General features: G+C 43.7%; 1 protein-coding gene across 2 annotated transcripts in view; it reads left to right on the forward strand.

The window, feature by feature from the left end:
- Positions 1–23,423, forward strand: part of PAPPA (pappalysin 1) — a 178,281-nt gene that overhangs the window by 36,211 nt on the left and 118,647 nt on the right. For both annotated transcript variants that reach the window (XM_031059238.1, XM_005423806.2), the window contains exons 3-4: positions 15,408–15,553; positions 20,069–20,362. In XM_031059238.1, coding sequence (XP_030915098.1) covers positions 15,408–15,553; positions 20,069–20,362 — 440 coding nt within the window. The remainder of the gene's footprint in view (positions 1–15,407; positions 15,554–20,068; positions 20,363–23,423) is intronic.

A 23,423-nucleotide genomic window follows, 5' to 3' on the forward strand; every position in this document is an offset into this window, starting at 1 on the left:
TCAGCAGGAGACGATATTCTTCTCCTTTCACCCTCTCCAGTATGGCCCCATCAACATCCTTGTGTTGTATTTCCAACCTCGACTTTGTAATACAGATCACAGCTGGTTGGTTTGAATTTCCCCTGAGTTACCCAGGATGCTGCTGAAAGCACAGGAAGAGCAGAAATGCTTTAATCAGTTAAATCAATCAAACAAACAAAAAAAAAAAAAAGGTAGAGTAGACCTTAAAATTTACCCTGCAACCTTTGCTACTCGCTGCGATGACGTCTTTGTCCTATTTCTTTAAGTGCAGGATTTTATTGGGACTTGGCAGAAGGGCAAAGTGAGGAAGACACGGGAGGGGGTTTGCTGAGTTAAAAAAGGAAAAAAGAAAATGTCAGTGAGAAAATGGAAATACCCTGATGCTCTCCAGCCTAGTGCTGGAGCCAGTCTCTCTCTCCCTCTTGCAGGGAAGGGGCTCCTTTTCCATTAGCTTTCCATGGCCATATTTAATGGGTTTGCTCTGACACGCAGCCAAGAAAGGGCTTTGCTGTGTGATGCTGGGCCCTGTGTGTGTTCAGGCATCCACAGCTGCTCCCTACCAAGGGCTGCCTTTTGACTACTGAGGTATTTTTTTATAGCCACAGAGGGCAACTATTAATAGATGAGATTTACCAAAACACAGAGCTACGCAGTGTGGTGTGGAGGGGAAGAGGGAAACCTGTGGGATTTATGTCAGGAAAATTCCATGTTGAAATTATGCTGGAAGACACAGTAAAAATGAATATGCCAAGAAGGGGATTTAATCAGTAACTTTGGGCCATGCCAGCATTTCTCCTCCATTAAGGATCTGCCCCATCACATGAAACATGTTGCTGAATTATTTCTTCAGCATTAAACAGCACAAAGTGTACTGGGGATGAAGATAAGACACATAGACATGAAATATCAGCTTTTCTGAGATGTGATTAAATTCCAAAAGGAAGCCCCTGGAGACATTTCATTTTGATCAGGCATGGGATTAGGGGTAAAATGTGAAGAATTCCACATGTGTGGATGGAAGGAGCTGATCAGGACTTTGCCTCTTTGTTTATTGATTCATTTCTAATTTCCATGATACAATGTAATGAGACTGGTGGCCCTGTCAGACTCACAAATTATATTTGTGTATCAAAGACGACAGGTTTGGGAGCATGGAGCAGAGAGGAGTAAGACAATTAAAGCTGCTTTTGAAGTCAGAACTCAGACATTGATTAAATATCATAAAATCCAGATGATTTCAATTAATAGACCCATCACTGTAATCATCTGCACATTTTTTGTGCACCTTCCAAAGGCGCAATGGGGAGTTACATCCCAGGCCAAGAAAAGATCCACTGACTATTGGGAGAGTCTGGGTATCAAAATCCCCTTTACACTTTGAAAAGCTTTGCTTTAAATTGCTTTGTGTTCCCTTAATTACTTAATTTGATTTTTTTAATTGAAAAAGAGACAGGGAGAGATTAACTGGTGACTAATTTCAAGTAAATAAAGAGTGCTACATTCATTTAGGGAATGTGGGTAGACACCAGAAAAGCCAGAGCTTAGTTTGATTCACGTGAGTGTGAGAGAGAATGGAAATATTTCCAAACTATCTGAACTGCTTAGGTTTGCACAACTGGCTGAGAACAATTACAAAACAACATTTTTCTGTGATCTCCCGTTTCCCATGAGCTTGATGATGCTCTATTCCTGTCCTCAATCCCTGAAAATGGATCTGGAGGCAAACACAGGCATGCCTGAGGAATAGTCATAATTGCATGAACTTATATTATTCAAAACACCTGAATAAGTTTGGGCTTGGCATTTCTGGTTAAGGGGTTATGCTGATTCCTCCCAAATTGTGAGGTGTCACTCTTACTGCACTGAGAGCTGAGGATGAGCACTGGCTATTTGTAGTTGTTTCTCAGTTCCTTAGGGAAGTGTTCCTGCCATCTGTTCACTGCAGGTATAGACATGATTGAGAGAATTAAATCTTAAAAGTCTTTATAATTGCTGGGAAAAGGCAGAGCCTTCCACTAGGATTTAGAGCACCAAGTTTAGAGCCCAAAAACAGGAATCCAAATTCATTCACAGTTCACATCAGGCTCCCCCATCATGCTGTGTTCCTTAACAACCATTCCACATTTCCTATTTTTAAGTACATAATGTTGTTCCAAATGGATGTTCTGCTTTCTGCTGCATATCCCAAGCTCTTTGAAGTCCACAGAAAGATTGAACTCCCAAAGACCTTGGTCTTTGGCTTCGATCTCCCCATCCAGAGAACATGAGAGGTTGGGAGCCTCCCTGAGATGAAGGGTGATGGCTCAGAGCAAAGCTCCTACAGAACAGAACTGCACTGGAGTAAGCAGGAGAAATCTTCTGGGTAAGGATTGATGGCAACAGTTCACAGCATTATAAAAATCACTTCCCTTTTACCTCCAGCATTTTTACCACGACTGTGTCAGTGCCAAAACCCAGAACACACTCACTAATTCCTCCAGAATTGATCGGTCATGATAAACTTCCAAACACAGAGTAAAATACTTCCTTCAGACACATCAGAGCGTTTCTCCCAGTTTGCCTGGAGAAATCTGTGCCGTTTGATTTCCCTCCCTGCATCCAATTTGATTCAGAAAAGGGCTGCAAGTTCCTGGCTTCCTCCTCGTACACTCAGAATTCTTCTGCCAGTTTTACTTTTGGGGTTAGATTTATTCTTGTCTTTGTGCTATAAAATGTCCTATTTATAAAGGGTGATCAGACACTGGAATGGGCTGCCCAGGGAGGTGGTGGAGTCACTGTGCCTGGTGGTGTTTAAGGAAAGACTGAAGGTGGAATTTAGGGCCATGGTGTTGTTGGCAAGGTGGTGTTTGGTAATAGGTTGGACTTAAAGAACTCAGAGGTCTTTTTCAACTTAATTGACTCTGTGATTATGTCTTAATTCAGGCTCAAACCTTCAGCTACTCTCATCTTGATCAGACACAAAGTTCTTTTTATATCCTCCTGGGAACAATACCTGAAGAATTTCTAGTTTTTGATTCATAAAACCATCATGAGGAGATAGTCCAGTAGTGCTTGCAGGATGCCTTCTCTTCCCCCACAAATGAATAAGGCAGGATGTCAGTTTTTGCAAAGTGCTTGAGCTGGCACAGAATTGTGCCAGGGAATTCATAGCAGTCCCCTCTGCCTATGACAGGGAGGTGCAGGACATCTCATACTAACAAAGGTTTTGTAAGTATGGGCTTTGTGTAATTTGGGCTCTGTGTGCAGGGACAAAAATGACAATCTGCAGTTTTTGCTGGACCCTTTGCAGAGTTGGTTTTGTAGCCATCGAGATCTTAAGTGCTGTAGAAGTGATTAGTGACACATCACCAAGAAATTACAGGAGCAAACCAGAGCAAAAGCTGATGTGTGGCTGAATGAGCAAATACAGTGCAAATTTTTGGGAAATTAAACTGCATAGCCTGTCCATAGCAGTCAGGATCAGGACAAAAGTTGCTCAAGAAATTTGCCATAAAGGAAAATTAGTTTTCCCCCTCTTGTGATAACATTTGGCAGTGGAAAACAGATCTTTGCATTCTCACAGCCCTCTGCAAGAGGTCTGGGTTTGATTCACGTGGATCCACAGGCTCGTGGTGCCAAAACAGGCAATTTCTGCACTCGTGTCTGAAGGCCAAATATATGGGTATGATTTCCTATAGTTTACAGTTACATGCTGGATCAGAGCTGTGTGTTTCATAAGCTGCCAGTCCAATTTAGCAGGGTCTGGGGAAATGTGTCCCCCAGGGAACGCTTACAATCAGCCCTGTGTTTTGGGCTGATAGTGCCTGTTTTCTGGTACACACGTTAGCAGATCCATATGTGAGGAAATCCAAACGTCCTTCCATCCAACTCCTGATCTGGACACTGGCTCAGGCTGCTGCCCACTGCTGATTTTCTGCTGGCTGCTTCCTCCAGTTCAGGAACTGTCCACTCTGGGAAGCACAAATGCACATCAGGGATCTGTGCAGGAGCTGTGGGTCCTGCACAGGTTTAAAAAACAGAAATTCTGAAAGTTCTTGAGTGTTTGGAAAATGCTCATTTACATCTTTCCTCCCGCTCAGCAGAGAGAAATGAGGGGCAGGAATTCGATGTCAAGGAGTTCATTATGTTTGTGGTGTCTGTTACAGACGCTGTTGGCATGTTTTGCTTCCCAGCAGTCTCCTTGACAAAGGTATGATCTACTACATCTCTCTCCTGCTTTTTTATTCATTTCTTTCTGTTTTCCTAGAGAGCAAGAGTAGAAATATTAAAAAAAAAAAAAAAAAGTTGGCTTTAGGAAGTACAGTGTCCGCAATATTTTCTTTTTGCAACTCTGAACTGTTTTCACTGCAGGTGTGTTGTTGTTTCTGCCAGATCACCTGGCAATTGACTGTGGATTCTGGGAACTTCAAAGCTAAATATTCTCATGTAAAATTTCTGTTTCAGCGACTGACATTTTCTATTTCCTTGTAATCTCGTCATGGCTGGAAAAGAATAAGAGTAACCAGCTTTTGTAAATCTCATAATATTTAGTAGTCCTTTACATCTGACTATTCAATTTTTTCTTTTCCTTAAAAAGTGTATTCAAGGCTTTACAGCTAAAGATAAAGATTTATTGTTATGATACATCAATATCCCCTGAAAAAAAAAAACTCCCTAGAAACCAAATAGAGAGAAATATAATTCCTTTGTTGTGACAGAGATAAAAAAGTCTCGTGAACCTTGAAAATGTGAGGCTTCTCTTGCAGGACACTTGGTTTCCTTGAACTGAAGTTTCCATCACCAGACCATGTTCTTTGTGATCTCACTTGGGTGTCTCCTACACTTTTCTGCATAAGATGAAATAAGAGGAAATTTCAGCCAGCCTCATTTGAATCAGATTTTCATTGTGTTCTCACGAAAGAGGAAGATTTGGCTTATCCTAACCATTGATGGTCTTCCCACTGCAGCAGGACCCGCTTCATGCACAATCCTGCCAGGAGGTTGAGAAAGGAGGTTTGAAAGTCCATGAGTTGTAAAAATGAAAACAGAAAAGAAGCGGCATCTCCAAAGCAAAAGGAATGTTTTGCAAGCTGCATATTTGGAGTGGTTATTTTGGCCCATCAACTCCAGAAGGATCTGCAATAAACATGCTAGGTCCTTTGTGATTTTATGTGATTTTATTTTATTTTTTATGTTGATGTCGGCCTGATTCCAAGTCGCTCTTCATTCCAATCTCAATGTATATCTCCCTTTGTGGCATGGGGTTTATGTGCAGGGAGGATTAGTGTCAAAAACTGGTATGAAAGGAGCAAAGAATTTGATCTTGTTCCTTTTTTCACCCTGCATTTTTTGCTGTGTGGTAATTAGGGAAGATGCTGAAGGAGCAGCCCCTTAAAGTGCCAGCAGCACTGGCAGGGACAGTGCCACTGTTCCCTTCTGCAGGAGCAGTAATTGCACTGTGAGCACCCCATGGACACAGTGCTCCCAAACCCAGACCTCTGTGCTGCTTTCTAAAAATCCCAAATATTCAAATATGTGAAAAAAATCCTAAAACTCCCAAATATTCCCACATATGTCACCCACGGAGCCTACCCAGAATCCTGACCTATCCCACCCACAAAAGGCTGCTACTGCAAGAGCAGAGGGCACAGGGAGCCCAGGACAGGGCTGTGTCTGTGGGGTAATTCTATGCTTTCCTGCACTCTACAGAGAGGGCACAAAGCATTCCCAGTGTTCCAGAAGTGCCAAAGTCACTCCCACTGTGGCTCCCATGGGTCCCACCAGCAAGGCAGATGCTTGGACAGGCTGCAAATGTGATCTCAAGCCTGACCCTGGATAGGGATGAGGAAGACAGGCTGGAGTTGAGTGTTAGTATTATAAATGTCTAGAAAATGTTAATATAGAAGTTGCTCTGAATTAGTTTCATAGTCAAAGAAAATTCTGTCTTAAAGTCACAATTTTCCTCTACATCTCTTACTTACAGAGGCTCTAACTTACTATTTCCCCCGTTCAATGGAGTTATGACAGGCTGCATTCCTGATTTCTGATGTTTTAATAAAAAAAATCGGGTTGATTGAAACCAAAATGTCCCTTACTTGAGCTGTTTGGCAGCGTTGTTGTGCCCATATCTGTTGGTGGTTCTTGAAAGCTTTGGGTTGAGAGGTGGTAGATGCCAAATATTAGAACAGTGGCTGCTCCCTCATTGAAAGCAGAGCCTTCATTCCACAAGAATGAAGTTAATGTGCTGCTTTGTCCTCAGGAATGGTGAAATTGAGGGATTTGGGAAGGACCAGCTCCTTGTAGGGAGCACTGATGTTCCATTTGTGGAGCACCAGACCTTCAGGACTTTTTTGGAGATTGTAAAGTACAAGCCAAAGATTGTAAAATATGACTGAAGGCTCGTAAAGTATGATTAGTGGCCACCAGCAGAAAACTTCAAGTATCTGCAACACAGGACAACACTTATTTAAAAGAAAGATGATCCATATTATCAGAGAATGCAGGCTCAAGGGATAGAGGAGCTAATCCTTGCTGTCAGTTTTTCCCATTCAGAAGACAAGGAAAAACATTCTGTTTGCCTATTTCATGCCTTCTTCACTCATGGTAAGATTTTTTGAAGGGAGGCCCAGCAGAAGGGGTTTTGTCCTGCTTCAGCATCACTTCAGCGGGTGGATGGGGCTTGGAGCAGTGCAGGGCTGGTGTCAGGGCTTTGACCAGAATGGAATTTCACTCTTCATGTTTAGGAAGCTTTCTGAGGCCCAGAGGGGAAGCAGTGTGCAAGTGCCAAGCAGCACAAGTGAGAGTTAAACTAGCCTGAAATTTATACACCTTCCTCTACGGGTTTAAATTCTCCTGTGTACGTGAATGAGGTTGGCTGCAGCCAAAAGAGGTTTTCATGAAGTGGCAAAGGAAATCTGTTTTAACAGAACAGGTTCCTGAATATATCCTTATGCTACTTCCCTCTTTATGGTTTGACTTTTCTCCTTGTTACAATGGTTCAGGCTGGAGAGTCTGGAAAAACATCAGGGTAACCAGGGCAGAGGGAATATCAGATGGAGATGAGGGATAGATAAGAGGCAAATTACAGCACATTTCTCATGGGTCATTTGGCTCTAGTCTTGAAAAGAAGAGAAAAAAATCCCAAAGTTGTAAAAGAAAGAAAAAGAGACAATCAAAACAAATAAACCTGCCAGTTTTGCTGATTTCAAAGGCCTGTGAAATGTGCATATATGCTTCATAATGCTCTGCTGTTTTAAATGAAATGTTCCATCCTTTAATCCTACTCACTGTCTCAGAAGTTAATTGTACAGTAAGATCACAATTCTCTCTGCCAAGGCTTTCCTTTGTTTTCTATTTTTTTTTCTCCCTGCAAGTTGGCCAGCCAGAGTATCTTTTCCTAGTTCTGTGCAGTTGGTTATTTTCTGTAGTATATTATGGAGTTCTGTGTAGCTTAATAATTTGTTATGGTCATGCAAGGAAATGGAGCTTTTCAGTTCTTGCTGCTTGAGGGAACTCAAAAGTTGCTCCACTCTTGGATGTAGACCCTGCAAAGATGAAGGCTCAGTGATCAGATATTTATGGTCTGCAGCACTGCAACTCTTCCTAAACTTATGCAAAGGTTATCTAAAGGTAAGGTGTAAGAACTGGGCAGTAAAGCTTGGAAGGATGAAGGATAAAGAGAGAGAAGGAACATATAATGTTATATACATGAAGAGCCATCCCAAGTTTTTGCCCAGAGCTCAGACAGAACATGTTAGACATTTCAAAATTTTTGCATCATCTTTTTCCCTCAGCCTCTGCTCTTTCTGATCCTGGCCAGAACCAGCAGCAGAAGTGCCGGGGGGGAAAAAAAATAGAAAAAAAAAATCTGTTTTCACTGTATTTCTGAATCTGAGCCCAGGTTTGTGAAGGATTTGGCAAGGATTTACGAACCTTTGAGAGAATCCGTGTGGAGATCTAAGGAAACCCGCCTCCATCCTTTAAAAAGCAAGTTGCCTTGGCCAGAAATTGGGCAAAAATTGGTTGTTTCAACTGATGTTTCCTTTGAGATTTTGGATTTGAACCTGAAGCTGCACTTTGAGAATCAAATTTTGCTCTGACTCTAGATTTACACTGGAGCAAATACATCACAGTCAGTGCTGATATTTGTGTGCAGCCCAGTGCGAGCAGAGGCTGGCTCTGAGTGCAGGCTCACATGAAAAAACCAAGAGAGGACCCAGCACAAAGTCTGGAGTAGTCCAGGCACCAAATTTATTCCAGCCTCTTGCTATGGTTCAGCCTGTTAAGTAGATCCTGCATTAACAACCTCCAGGAGTTAAGTGATTGCATGAAATAACCATTTATTGAAAGTCTTTTTGAAGGTCAGAGAGGGCTGGGCAGGGATGCACCCTTAGTGTTCTAAGATGATAATCCTGATTTTAGAACTTAACATCAAATAATTTCCTTTATGTATCAGGTGTTTGGGTTTTTTTTCCTCTCAGTCCTATGGATTTATTGTTACAGTAAAAATTTGTGTATTTCTAGGACTATCCTGCTGGAAAGCCTGGGTTTCAAAGCAAATGGAATTAAATTGATAACCTTACAGTTGTGAAAATTCTCTACTTTCAAGCAAGGAGATGCTCTCAGACTCTGTTGCAGGATAAAGAAAAACTGAAAGGATTCCCATATTTTGTACAGTAAAGTTCTTATTTTCCTTCTATAATTTTTTTTACATATTTGTTTAATTGTATGAGTAAAGCCTGAGTCACTATCCTAGTGGTAGAATTAATTCAGTTTGGAAAAGGGAAACCTGGGATCAATGAACACCCAGAGTTTTATAGCCACTTTGGCTTCTATTTTGCATTATTTTTTTGCTTAGGGGTTGGTCTTAACTGTAAAACCTGCCAGTGATGTAAAAACCCCTGGTCCAGGTTTAGCAGGCTCACCTGGATGCATGAACAGTGTCACAGAGTGACACAGAGCTCAGCAGGGGCTACAAACCTACCCAAGGAGCTGGATTTACATTTGAACAATTATCCTAAGTGGCTTTTCTTGGATCCTTATCGTTATTATATTTTTTTTTTGCCAAAACATTTCTCCTCTCTTGTAACGGAAGATCAGATTTGGGGCCTGCAGAGGACATTTTGCTACAGCAGATAAACCAGAATTCTTTCAGAGCTGCCAAGCCTGCATGTGCTGACAGTGCTTTGCAATTTATGCTTGTGGACATGACCTAGCAACTGCCTGGGTTGGATGTGGCTGGAATTACAGTTGCACACTTGGATTTCAGTGTGAACACAGGCAGTGATCTGGATCTAAACCGGGACCTGAAGCCTCTCACTTGTAGGATTCTGGTTCTGCTCTGTTTCAGGCTCTGTCCCAATCACTGAAAGATTTATACCTTTATCAATAAATTATCATGACTTTTACTACACTTACACCAGTGTCTTAAATTAACACTAAACTCAGTGTAGATGAGGCACGCTTCCTGCTGCTCATGATTTATGGCAATCCATCTGAAATGAGGAGCAAAATTGAATCTGCCAGCAAAGGCAAATCTTTAACATCAGGTCAGACACAAATTTTATTGCACGTCCACTGCTAAAGAGAGTTTGTAGATTGTCTTTTTTTTTTACAGGTTTTTTATAGACTGTAACACTTCAGGCTTTTAAAAAAATAAAAAAGAAGTTAGAAATATTTGGAGGTCTGAAATCTCTCCTGTGTCTTTGTGTCAGGTTGGAGGTGACAGACAGGACAAACGTAGCAGTTACATGGCACTGATAAACTCTCAGCTTGAGGGCTGTGTTCCCTTTTGATGACCTGCCTTTGGGAAAGATGTGGAGAGTTCAGATAAGAGCATCAGAAACAAGCAGAGGTCTTAAAAGCAGCGAGAAAGGCTGAGGAAATAAGATGGCTTTAGCCTAAAAATGAAATGATGTACAGGAGATATAGGCTTTCAAATAAGTAATAGGTTTGGTAAAGCAGAATGGAATCCAACCTCCCTGTCAGTGGTTGAACGGCACAAATACTCCTCTAATAGAGCAAAAAAATATTTAGCCTGACCTTTAGAAAAAACACCAACTTTCTGACCATAAAGGAACTGAAACAAGGGCTGCAGGTTACTGGGACAGTGACATAGTCCCTGTCATGTGTGGCTTTAAGTGAGCTAAATAAGATTTGCTTGGTGACACAGGAAGATGCCTTAGCTTAGGGGTGAAGGGCTGGCAGCCGTGGTCTCTGAACATCCTCTCCAGACTCACTTGTCTGTGACCCTACAACAGAGGGCAAAAGGCAGCTCTCACACTGGCATCAGCACTGCCTCTCCAAAAGGGCAGTTAGCTGTCTAACCACCCAGGACTGAGAAATCACAAGAGGAAAAGATAAATTACAGCTGTGCACATCTGCCAAATGGCCCCATTTCAAGGTCAGCTTTCAGTGCTGCTGCAGTCGTGGCTCTTGCCACTATCTTCAGGGAGAATATCCTTTATCTCAAAACTGTTCTTGCTCTTCACTGCAGATACTGAGAATCTCTGGGTGTGCACTGCAGCCTGGAACCTTGGGCACCCTGTGTGGGTTGGACAGCCAGGACAGACGCGTGCTGGGTGCCTGTGCACACACTGACTGCTGTGGTCACTGCTGCTCCACTGAACCCTGGGGCCAGCATGGCACCTGGAGGGACACAGGGAACACCACTGAGACCTGTCAGCCACACCATGCTGGAAATCACACCAGGATCTGTCACAGGCTGATGGAGAGGCTGTTCCAGGGCTGTCCCAAAAAAAAAAAAAGTTTTCTCTTTGTCAGAACCATGCACCACGGTTTAGGCTGGGCTGACACTTCTGAGGAGTCTTGGGAAGAAGAGTGATTCCCTGGGGCCCTGTGATTCCAGCAGATTTACCCTGTCCTGCTGTGTGCTGAGCCCAGTAGGTAAAGGATAGTATACTGTGTGTCAATATTGAAAATGGAGATATTTTGAAGTTGACTTCCCAATTCAGGAGGTGCTGTTGGTTTTTGCCTCTTGTTAGTTGGGGTTTTTTTAAGGATGAAATGTAGTGCCTTCTGTTCCTAACAAACTCACCAGGCAGTTGCAAACCATACTCCATAGTGAGCAGATAGCAAAGTTCCTATTCTGTGTTTGGATGGGATCTTACAAATAATCTCTTAAGTATCCTGTTTGTTTTCTTGCTGTAAAGTGACACTTGTCTTTGAAGGAAACAAAACAAAACAAAACAAAGGCAAATCTTGAATAACTGGGAGCAAACAGTAGGAAATTTCCTAACAGTAAGGTCTGGAAGACTCTGTGTTCCTTGCAAAAACAACCGGGAGTGCAAGAGGCTGCAGCTCAGCCACATCAGGGAAACCTGGGGAAACCACTCTGTGACCTAGAAGAAAAGGAGGAAGACTTGCCAACCCTCAACAAAACTGCTCACTTCTAGTCACCAAAACCAGGTTTAATATGATTAAACCTGATATCAGTTGGGTTTAAGAGCCATTGCCAAATGTGTTTGTGGCTCAGCACAGGGGTTTGTGGCTGGGTTTGGATGTGGAGCTCAGGTCCAGCAAAGGGAGCTCCTCACAGTGGCTCCCACAGGCAGGTGGGGCTGGTGGCCAAGGGCTTCACCCCATCGCCTGGGGACAAGTCACAGCGCAAATGGACAGGAAACGGGTGTGACAGATGAGACAGGCACGGGGAAAATGGCTGGGTGACTGATGGGCTGGGCTGGGTGATGGGTAGGGCCGCCTAGAGACACTGCTGGGTGAGCTAAAAACTCCAATAGGCTGAAACTGGAGCACTGCATGGGATCCATATCCCTGACTGAGGGCTGGGGTTCACTGGATAACGGTGAGCTGCTGCACAGAACAGTTTCAGAGAGCTCTTTGCACTGCAGCAGAGGGAAAAGGAAAACAAAAACTGTGCATTGAACAAATAAGTCGATGAAAAGATCTGGGTGGGAATGTGAGCATTGCCTGATATGATTTGGTGTCCCAAATGGCCTTAAACAGCCCACAGAATTTCTATGTCTAAAACAGATTTCAGCAAAGGAGACCTTTTATGATGCACTAATAGGCTCATTAGGCTTTCTCCAGCAAGGCATGCTCACAGCATCGTATGTTTTTTCCATTACAGGAATTACACGTGTTTTGTTGTGCTTTGGGTTTTGTTTTGTTTTCCACATAGACTTGCCCTGACAGTTCCCCCATTCAGGTTTATATTGGAGGTACCATCTCGAGCCAATGAATTTTATTAAATATGTTGCTGGCACTCACAGAGAGATGCATAAAGGAAATATTCTAATGACAGTTGGGAAGGCTTTGATCCCTTTCCAAGACTGCACTCATGTCTTTGAAATGCGAGTTTGGCAGTGCTGGAAAGGCTGGGCTCTTTGGCTCTCTCTGGCACGAGCCCATGTGACAGACATAATGTCCTCTGTCAGGGGACCCACATAACCTTGAGAAGTGTAAGCAGCGCTCACAGATTGCACTGGGTCAGATAGTCTGGGCTGATAAGGGAGCAGGGGGGAGTCAGCCTAGTCCAAAGCAATAACTGAAAGCTGTTTTGACCTGGTAACTGTCAGGTCTGCTGCCTGCGGCTACGGAGTTGGACATGAACTGCAAAAGTAGTTAATTTATGCCTCCTTGAGTGTAGGAATGTGGCGATGATGGATAGGGATGGGAGGTTATTAGAAACATGGGGAGGAAGGAGAGGAAGGAATTCCAGCTCGTGTTTTTATCTCTTACACACGCACACGCTGGTTCCCCACATTCTCCTGTGTGCCTCACGTGTGTGCAGGGTCCCAGCCCTCACTGCCACGCTCACATCTCTGCTCCTGCATGGTCACACACTTCCAGGGCTCTGCCTGAGCTCAGGGCTCGGGCATGTTTACGTGCTGGGGGTTGCTGGCTGCTTCCATGAAGGAGTTTGCATTTATTGCCTTCCAAGCATGAGCTACTTACACCTACACCCGGGCAGATCCTTTGCTAAAAATCCTCTTGGCATGTTGTTCTTCCACCACTGAATGCATTCTGCTCACTCACAACCTTCCTCTGGCCAGCAGAGAAAAGTGGTCAGAGAAATATCAGAAACTCAAGTCCAAAGGACTTAGTAGGATGGATTTACATAAGGCATGAGTCCAGTCTCAGTGAAGCATTGCCATCACTGGCCAATTAGTTAAGTGCTGTCTGCTCTGGATGTTTTTTGCAGTAATAATCCATGTAGCCCTGGATGTTGGAGCACATGGGCTGTATGGAAGAGAAAGAGCAACTGTGGCCATGCACTGAGGAGATAAATGGGGATTGGATTGTGTAAACGATAAGCAAAGAGACAGCTAAGAATAAAGAAATATTAGTTTAGATTATTTGAAACCATGAGGAAGGAGGAAGGATAAAAATGGTAATCTCAGGAGAGGAGTTGGATTATGGTTACTCCTACAGGGATTTGCATGTGCATAAAGCATCTGCATCCAGAGCCAACAGCCCTGTCAGTCCAGGCAGCAGGCCCTTCCTTCCCACAGGGATACCAACACATAAACATTGTTCTAATCAGACTAGGGGCTTCTGTTTCTGCCCCTCTCTCTTGCATGAAGCATCACATCCCTCCCACATTGTCTCTTACACTTCTGCTCACTGCCAGTGATGCTGCCATGGGTGCAGGCACGCACTGTCCTCTGCCCATGGTCACACCCCCTGTCACACGTTCCCCTGATGCTCTCACACTGAGAATATTTGGAAGTGCACATCAGTTCTCACATGTAATTTCAAGCTATTGCTCATGGATGTGTCTATGTAGGAGCCCATGCTTGGAAAAGAGGTTTTTTAAGGCACAAAGAAGATTCCTGGAAGCAGATTGAGCAGAGCCTCAGGGCACTGTCCAGATCCAGGCAGGACAAGCTTGAGGAGCTAAGGGGAAGGCCTGTGTACTTTCCATGGATGTGTTGAGAACACTGGAGAGATGAGAAATGTGTAAAGGGTCAGAGTGCTGACCTGTCCTTCAGGACGTCATCCCCATTTGATTGGAAGATAAACACTGTATGGAACGGAAACATCCCCTTCCACTGGTGTCCCCAAAGAGCACATCTTCCTCCATGAGTCAGCCAGGGCCTGGGGACACCCAGCCATGATCTATTTTGGAGGCAATGACTTCAGCAAGTAGCAGGGGAAACTATTGTGGAAATATGAATGTGTTTTCCATTTGGGAGTCCTCCGGGGAAGGACAAAAAGATCTTGGTGCTGAGCCAGCTCCCCCAATTTTTTCTTCACCCTTCTGGGAGCAAAAGCCTTGCAAAGTATGCAGGGAACCCTTCTCAGAGCTTGTGGGAGTGTGTGGCTTGGGAGAGCAATGTGAGCCTTACACATCCATGCACACTCACAAAGGGGGACTCCAGGAACAGGAATCAGCCTGCTCAAGACCATGGTGGTGTCTGTTCCTTACAGCCTTTGAACCATACTTGGCTCGGTGTGATCCCTCTCTCTGGGGTCTCCACTTGTCACCACACATGATCCCCTTCTAGCTTTTCTCTTATCACAACACTTCATATCAAAAGCCAGTGTGAGCTGGAAACGGAGAGCCAATGGATTTAATCCTACATTTTGTTTTCTCCAGCTTTACTATGAGTTGGAGCAGTGCAAACAGTGTGGCAACATGGTCTGTGCACTGGCAAGTAGCTGCTGTATTCCAGTATTAGAAAATCTACTCCTTTAAAGGAGCAAAAGTACCTCCAGCAGCCATCAAGCTTAAGGGATTGGCTTAGCTTGCCTGCAAACAGACTGCTCTGTGATTTCCAGGCATCCCAAAAGCTAAGGAGAAGTGCTGCTCACCCTGGGAGGACCTGAGGAGCCTTAGGGATTTATGTCATGGTATGGTAGCACTCCTGGGGAGAGCTCATGCAAAGAAACCTCTTGGCACAATTTTTCCTTTTGGTAACAGCAATTCCCAACCAGCTATGGGATGTCAGGGTTAGGCCTCATGGATTTCAGCACCAGAGACTGCCACTGGTGCTAAAGGAGTGGCTCTGGGAGCTGGTGTCAGTTGTGGTGCCAACCTGTTATTGTGAAGGAAAATTAGAGGTAACAACAACAAACAGCTTAGAGGAAATGTGCAAGCTAACTGCTGGTGTAAAAAGATTTACTGACCATAATACTTGGTTAATTACATCCATAATAAATAGATTTCTATACTTATCTTGAGAATGTGGACAGCTTTATGTATTTACCTTGGATTTTGTGGCCTTAGTTAATCAATGGTCTGAAGTGTTAGATGAGATTCACTACATGAATGCAAAGTAATCAAAGTTTGGGAGTGGGTTATTAAAGCATTTCAGGTGATTGATATGCAGGGTATTATAAGACCTTTGCCTGGATTGAAGCACTTCTTCAGTGTTCTGTTGCTTTTGTGTCACCTTTAGGAAAAAAATGCTTTCCTTTTTCTACAGGGCATACTTGGATGTCAATGAACTTAAGAACATTCTCAAACTGGATGGATCCACACACCTCAACATCTTTTTTGCCAATTCCTCTGAGGAAGAGCTGGCTGGAGTGGCAACTTGGCCCTGGGACAAAGAAGCCTTGATGCATCTAGGTGAGTGATAAAGATGTTTCTTCTTTGCAAAGCATTCTTTTGAGGCACTAAGAAGGAAAGACAAATATGCGCTAAGCTCTGTTCTGATTTCTTATCATTCCTCTAATATATAGTCAGGGGAAAAAAAGTATTTCACGATTCCCAGATACTGGCTCACAACCAGGAAAATATTAGGTTATAAACCCAAAGCATATTATGGTATTTGTAGATGATGTCAAGCTGAAAGTATTTCACCTTTTCAGTGAAGCTACTTTACAGGGCATTCACTGCATGGGAGCAGTTTGCAGAAGATTGGGGGATAGGTGTGGGGATGAGACAGAGGTGAATCTTTAACCTTAGCCTGTTACATTCTGATCCTTAGTTCATTAGCAAGTATTCAATTAGCCCACAGACTGTAGCTAAAATCTGCTGCTATTTTTCTCTACCAATGTGCAAAAGAGCAAACAGCTGAGGGATTGTATTTCTAATGTTCACTTGAGTGGAACTGGAAGGAGTTCACTACCCTGCAGCTTGCCTGGTGTGTTTCATAACCAGGTTGCTGCTGGAGCCTGGGGATCCAGACAAAGCCCTGCAGCCTCCCAAGTGACTCACTGCCACCTGCAGTGCCACTGGACCTGTGCTCCCTGCAAAACGTCAGAGGAGCCTCAAAAGGTTCAGAAGGCACTGACTGAGTCAGTATGAGCCTCTCCTAACTTCACAAACCTCCCTCGAGCTGCAAACCTGGTCTGGTCATCTCCTCTGAGCAGGAAGTCACATAAGTTTTCCAGATATTTCACCAGCTATGCTGGAAGTGAAGTCCAGTTTCAGCCAAGTTAAATCTTTGTGACAGACTGTTTCAGCCAGTTTTTATATGACCCAACTCCATGTTGAGCTAAATAAAAAGATATGGTGGCTATAAACGTACATGAGGAGAACAAGCAGAGTTTATTATCCTAAAACATACAATGGAAGCTGAGCTGTATGGAATAGCCATCAGTCAGGGGGGCTTTTCCAAGGTCAAAAATACCCCAAAGATGAGATGTTACCATGTCTTTATGGTCACCTGTCTCCCCAGCAGAGAGAGGCTCCGTGGTCAGGCCAAGCAGTTGGCACTGGCTGCCCTCCTTCATTTTATGAGATGTTTTATTACAACACAGCTCTGCAGCTGCTCTGGAAGGAGTGTGAGCAAACTTCCCTTCCTGAGGAGCAGCACTTACACACTGACACTCCTGCTGAGCTCAGCTGGAACTGAAACCACTTCCACTCTGGCTTGCTTGCAGCCTCATCTCTGCAGGCTCCTCCTTTGGGAGCACCCAAACCAGAAGGTTCTGTAAATGCCCACCAGTGACCATTCCCCAAGACAGCATCTGGCAAAAACAAAGATAGATTTTAACCCCAGCCTTGACCAGCACCCCCAGTGATGGGATTTTATCACTTTGGGATGAAAACCAGCGTGGATTGCTGGTGGTGGGTTTGATCCCTGTGTGAGCCATTTGCTGAAGAGCTGGACTTGATGATTCCTGTGTGTCCCTTCCCAGCCCAGAAGGTTCAGGGAGTCTGTGAAACATTAGCCCCAGGGTCACTGCACAAGTGGGATATGGCTGCAATAGAGCTGCTCCTTCCCTAAATGAGGATTTTCACAGCTTCTCTTGATGTTGCCATGGGAGGGAGCAGAGAACAAGGGGAGAGCTCCAGAGTGCCAAGAAGAACCTTCTGCAAGAGGGCTGGGGCTCGCCCAAAGCCCCGATGAGTTCTTCTGTCACTTCGTTAAGCTAATTGTCAGCATCATGCCTGAGAAAAACAATTTAAATTCAGCTCCTACAGAGCATTGACAGAGTTCATTGACCAAAAAAAGATCTCACAAGAAAAAAAAATAGACATTGGACAGCAGATTAAATTTGACTTGCTAGGGGGAAAAAAAAGTAAAAAATAAATAAATAATGCTCATAATTTCCTGTCAAAATAGCCCTCCCAGACCTGTGCTTGGTTTGTAAGAATTCATCTTTAATCTTTTTTACTCTCTTCTATAAATCCAATATGTACTTAATAAAAAATATGAAATATGTCCTGTGGTGCAGATCTGAAGGCTGGGATAGAGATTGTCTGGGTGAGGGAGTTTATCTTTTCTGTAAAACTGCAATTGATTTAGATTCTTGACAGCTATAAAAAATATAAATTTTCAACAAAGGCAAAAATAAAATCTCCCTCTCCAGCTGCCTCAGGGCTCTCCAATGCCAGAACAATTTAACCAGCCTTTACTGGAGGCACATCCTGCTGAGGAATTTCACCAATATTCCTGCCACTGGGAAGAAAAAAATCTGGAATTCTTTTTGGGATAGAGAACCCCAAAAAATATGTCAGGGTACTCTTTGTGTATAAATGGCTCCACCTGGGTAGAAACCAAGCACCAGAGGAATCAGAGCTTGTATTGTATAGAGAGGGAGAGAAAGGAATCATGGGTTTATTGTTGAGCTGCATGCTGGTAGGTCTGTATATAATTAATTGGGAATGTGGAGAACTGGTGTGAGGAACAGTTCAGTGCTGTGAAAAGGAGGTGCAGATGCCATGTGTGGCACAGGAGACAAGATGCTGCACTGTGGCAGATTTTATTTACTCTTGTAAATACTCTTTATTTACTCTTTCTGTACGTATTTAAATTTTCTGTTCTCTTTCGTAAAATAATTTTTATGCATTTGTACCTGCCCATGGGACTCCTCTCTACCCTGTGCACATTTTCACATGTGCCCCTGCTCAGAGGGAAGATCTTTTTTCTCCTGGTATTTTGTGCATGTGTCCCTTCAGGACATCCAAAGTGCTCCTTCAGCACTGACACAGCTTCAACTGATGTGCTGCATGTTGTCTTTTGGACATTGTTCTTAGAGGAAAACCTGAGGGAACAGGGAAAAATCAAAGCAGAACCACAGTCAGGGAGGTCTAGGAAAAGGGTTGAGCTCCAAGGAAAGGCTGAAGGGATTACAGTGATTCAGGCTGAAGGTAAAGAGCCTGAAGTGGGGATGATGACAATCTCATAAAAGCTGATGAAAGGGGAGGAGAATCTTCTGCTCTTCATATCTGTGCGAGGAAGGACTTGAAGTCATGAACTTAAATTGCCAAAAAAATCAATTCAGATTAGATGTGAGTTAAATCCTTGCAGCTGTAGGGATGCTGAGTGCTGACATTGATTGCTGGGGCAGTCATGTCATCAGGGGTTGTGAAGAGGCAACAGGCCAGAGAGTGTGAGGGATGGTATAGACCTAATTGCTTTGAGAGTGGAATTTAGAGGACTTCTTAAGAACCTCATGGTCTCATTTTCCTCTAATTTCATGGTTTTTACAACCAAGTCCCCAGGCAGATGAGGATGAAGGGTCTATGGTGCATCAGAACCTGGTGATCTCATCTTCCCTGTGCTACAGGCACTGATAAAGTTCCTGCTGCCAAAACCTTTTCTCTCCTCATTGTCACTAAATTATTAGAGTACCATGTCTAAGATTTATATTCCCACTATAACTTTTACAAAGCAGTCTCCTCTTCTCATGATAGGCAGGACACAAAAAGGGTTTTAAATACAGGGCTTGGAAAAGTTGATATCAACTAGCTAAATAATGAAAATATAAAGCATATTTTAAATACCAAGGTACATCTAACTGAGATAAAAATATAGTTCATATGATTATCAATGTACTGCAAATCCTCTCTAATTTGCCATTTCCTTCTTTGCACATCCCTTAATTCATACAACAGAAAACACCATTAGTTTTCTTTGCAAAAACATTTAATAAACACATAGTTTTTTCAGGGTTATCACACTCCAGGATTTCATTTTTTTTTGACACTTTAGACTTAATGCATATTCATTAGTGGGCTGTGCAGTTCAGATCAAGCCAGGCTTGTCTGAGGACATGAACAGTGTGTTTCTGACAGTTACTTCAAAGCTGCCTCCAGAACACCCTGAAGAAACTGCTCCAGCCTTGGGTGTGCATACTTTGCTTTACCCAGCTCTTAATTTGCAAGTATTGGTGGAGTCTTCTGCAATTCTCAGGGTATTTCAGAAGTTAATAGGCTTTTCTCACATCTTTACCCTGGGGAATATTATACACAGAGTGTACCAGGTGTGTTTTTTCTGACTCTTGGTGTCAAATATGTTGCTTGCACCTTTCTGGGCACAGTCACACTCTTTAAGCACACGAAATTATCTAAAAGAGCGTGGTAAGAAGTAATTTCATGCAGGATTTTCCTTTAAGTTAACAAAAAACCTACACTGAGTTTATTCAGTTGAAAGAATGGTTGTTGCAGTGTTTTTGGTTTGGGATGTTGAGCTTTGTCCCACAGCTCCTCCTCCTCAGAGTCCCAGGTTAAGGGTGAGATGAAACTTTGCTGGGCAGGAAATGTGTCTGGTTCTGCAAAAAACTGTCTGTGCTACAGAGGATCCAACAAACTGCCAGAGGAGCTACCCTTAGGATGGTGTTCTTTCCCCTTTCTCCTGCTGTCCTGAGGAACACAAGGCAAACCTAGCAGCTGTTCTCTTTGCCCTTGCAGGTGGCATCGTGCTGAATCCCTCCTTCTACGGAATCCCTGGCCACACACACACCATGATCCACGAAATTGGGCACAGCCTGGGGCTCTACCACGTCTTCAGGGGCATCTCTGAGATCCTGTCCTGCAGCGACCCGTGCATGGAGACAGAGCCCTCCTTCGAGACCGGGGACCTCTGCAGTGACACCAACCCTGCTCCCAAGCACAAGCTGTGTGGGGATCCTGGGCCTGGCAATGACACCTGTGGTTTCCACAGTTTCCTGAACACGCCCTTCAGTAACTTCATGAGCTATGCAGGTACTGGGATTTGCTCGGGCTGCTGGCAGGGGTCTGTGGGTGAGCAGGAGAAAAGAATTGTAGTATTACCCCTTATGATAGAGACAGGTGATCCCCCAGCCAGGGAATAATGTGCTCTGACTCCATGATTCAGAAGGCTGAACAATTGCTTTATTAAGCTATATTTTATTACACTAATACTATACTATAACTATACTAAAGAGATACTCAAGAAAACCCTGTGACTGTCTCGAGACAGCCACGACACAGCTTTGACCCCATTGGCCATCTGTGACTGTCTCAAGACAGCCACAACACAGCTTTGACCCCATTGGCCAATCAATCCAAACAACAAGCACCTTTGGTAAACAATCTCCATAACACATTCCACATGTGCCAAACAGCAAATAGAGGTAAGAATTTTTTTCTCACTGCCTTCCCCAGAAAAAATCCTGGGAGAGAGAGAGTTATGTCTCTCTCTGTTCAGAGAATGTGAATACCACAACCCCTGATTTCTCAGTCCATTTCTTTATGCTGGTAAAGGTCTAGGTCCTGGCTTGATGAGGGATCAGACCTGATAGATCAGAAATCCCTTCTAGTTGTCCTTTCCTTTTATCCCAGTTTCCCCCAAATTCACAGGGTTTCATGCGAAGACCAGGCAGAAGGTTTGGGGCATGGAAGAAATGAGATAAGCATTAAGAAAACAGCTTCTAAAGGCTCTACAGCAAACCTGACACCCTATTTCTTTGAGATCTGGATGCCTGATCTATGAGGTCTTTGAAAAACTCAAATCCAGAGATTGTTTATACTCTCCCAAGGAGATATAGAATGTCATATGAATATTGATACCATCAAGGCTGTCAGATAACCCTGTGACAAGTGGACAACTAATGAGGCACTGCCCATGCCTCCAGGTGTCTGTTGAAATGCCATGTTTAGGTTTGATTTGGAATCACACCCCAGCTCCATCTTCAGAATGTGAATAGTGGGATTCTGCCTGGTCAAGGACTACCAGTGTGCTGTGCTGGTTTGTACTGGGAGTGCAACAACAGAGGCTCCATATCAGTGTGGTAAAACCACCCCTCAGAGCAAAATCTGATGTGGTTACAACTCTGCAGGCACAGCTGCCCAGATGTGCATTCTCCACAAAGCATATCCCAAAGAGGGCATTTGTTCCTGTGACCCTGTCCCATTGGATGTGGGGTCCCTGGTGCACCTCTGGAAGCTCAAAGGGAGCTGAAAGCTCCTCTGTTATTTCTCAGAAGGAACAGGGGATACCTTGACTCATATTTTCCCTTATTTTGAGCCGCAGGGTCTCTCTGTGGTGACAATCTATGACAGTGAGCTGACAGAATCAACAACATTTTAAAGGCAACCAATATACTAACAGACACTGAAGGGCACCTTTATACTCCAGGCAAAAACACAGATTTCCCACTCAAAAGGTCACAGGAGTGCTTATTCTGTAATAAAACTGTAGAGAAGCAAAGTGTTTAATGTCATGTGGGGCATGGATTGAAATGATTTATAACCAAAATGCTTTTATGCCCTTTGTGGCACTAGCTAAAAGCAATGCCGAGTTTTCTCTCTATTTTTCTATTTGTTTAGAGGGTGCTTTCAGGGACTAACACACCAAGTCAGCTCCTCAGTGTGCTCAGTGCTGTGGTGCCTGTGGTCAGGCAGGGAGCCTGAGCACCAAGTCCAGCCCCATGGTAACATCCCTCGGATAAGACAGGGCCACTCCAGATGACAAAATCCTCCCACCAAATCTGCTCGTGTGGATGTGGTGAGGGGTGGAACGTGCCTGTTTCAAAACTCTGAGCTCTTGTCTTCCGAAGAGAACTTGCCTTGCCAGCTGACTCGGGAGCTGAGGCAGAGGCAGACCACAGAGATACCCATCTGCTCCTGGGAGCTACATGTGTGCTGGTGTTCAGAGCTGAAACCTCTTCTTTTTCCGTGAAAAATTAAGTGAAGCGACATGATAGATATCTCCAGAGCTCAAGCATGAATCTGTTTGCTTTTCTGTTGTTGCCAGCGGAGTAAAATATAGCAGGATATCAAATTGCTGTCAAAATACCTTTGAAACATGTAGGTTGAGGTCATGCAGTTCTAGGAATTGCCTTTCTTTCATTTCTGTTTTGCTGCTCATGTACAGCTTGATCCTATTGTATTTGTCTGTCTGTTCCTGTCCCATCCATCTGTCCAGCTACCCCCAGCCCTGAGCAAAGCACAGACTTTGACTGATAATTTTTTATTTTTCCTGGAATAACAAGTTACAATGGCCAAAAGATTAGGTAGTGTGAGAAATAGGACTTGTAAATTATTTTTACAAGTCCAAATAGCTGTGGTGTTCCCAAATAAAAGACAAGTTAGTCTTTTAGATGACTTTTCATGAAATCATTACAAATTCTTCCTCTGAATTCTGTTGGAGTAATCACTCCAGCAAAGTATAGAATTTCTCTGATTATTGCTTTATCTGAAGATCTTGAACCTTTCTTGATATTGAGTGGAACACCTTTCTCCCTTGCCTCTCCTCCCTTTCCCTCCCCCTGGACACAGGCTGTGCTGGTGTTTAAACAGATTGAGAATGCAGGTCATCTTTCTCCTGTGCCATTGTCCCACTGCTTTGTCCTATATATATTTTATTGTTCTTTTATGATGGCTATTAAGGGCCTTTGTCTCCTTCTGTGCTTCCGTGACGAATATTTATGGCTTTTACAGCGTGCTCAGGGGTAGACCATCGATAATTATTGAGGAAATCCAGAGATGTCACATTAAAGCAGCTTTTTGCATACCCACAGGGATTTGTAGATATTATCAAGCGGGCGGTGTGTGTCTTTCTGCTGTGCATGTTTGATCAGAGGAGTGTCACCTCTCAGTGGGATTGGGAGAGACACAGGAAAACACGCCAGCTGGTGTGTCCCTACTGTGGGAGGGCTGGAGTCTGAGCAGGATCCCAACCAGAGCCATCTCCTTTTGCCTGCATCTCTGGGAAGATGTGGCCAGGTTTTAAATTAGCCAGCAAATACTCGTTTGTCTTGAGAAGAAATTCATATTTTCTTGTTCCTCTGGAGTACCACAG

The sequence above is a fragment of the Geospiza fortis genome, unplaced genomic scaffold (assembly GCF_000277835.1).
Source record: "Geospiza fortis unplaced genomic scaffold, GeoFor_1.0 scaffold85, whole genome shotgun sequence".
NCBI lineage: Eukaryota > Metazoa > Chordata > Aves > Passeriformes > Thraupidae > Geospiza > Geospiza fortis.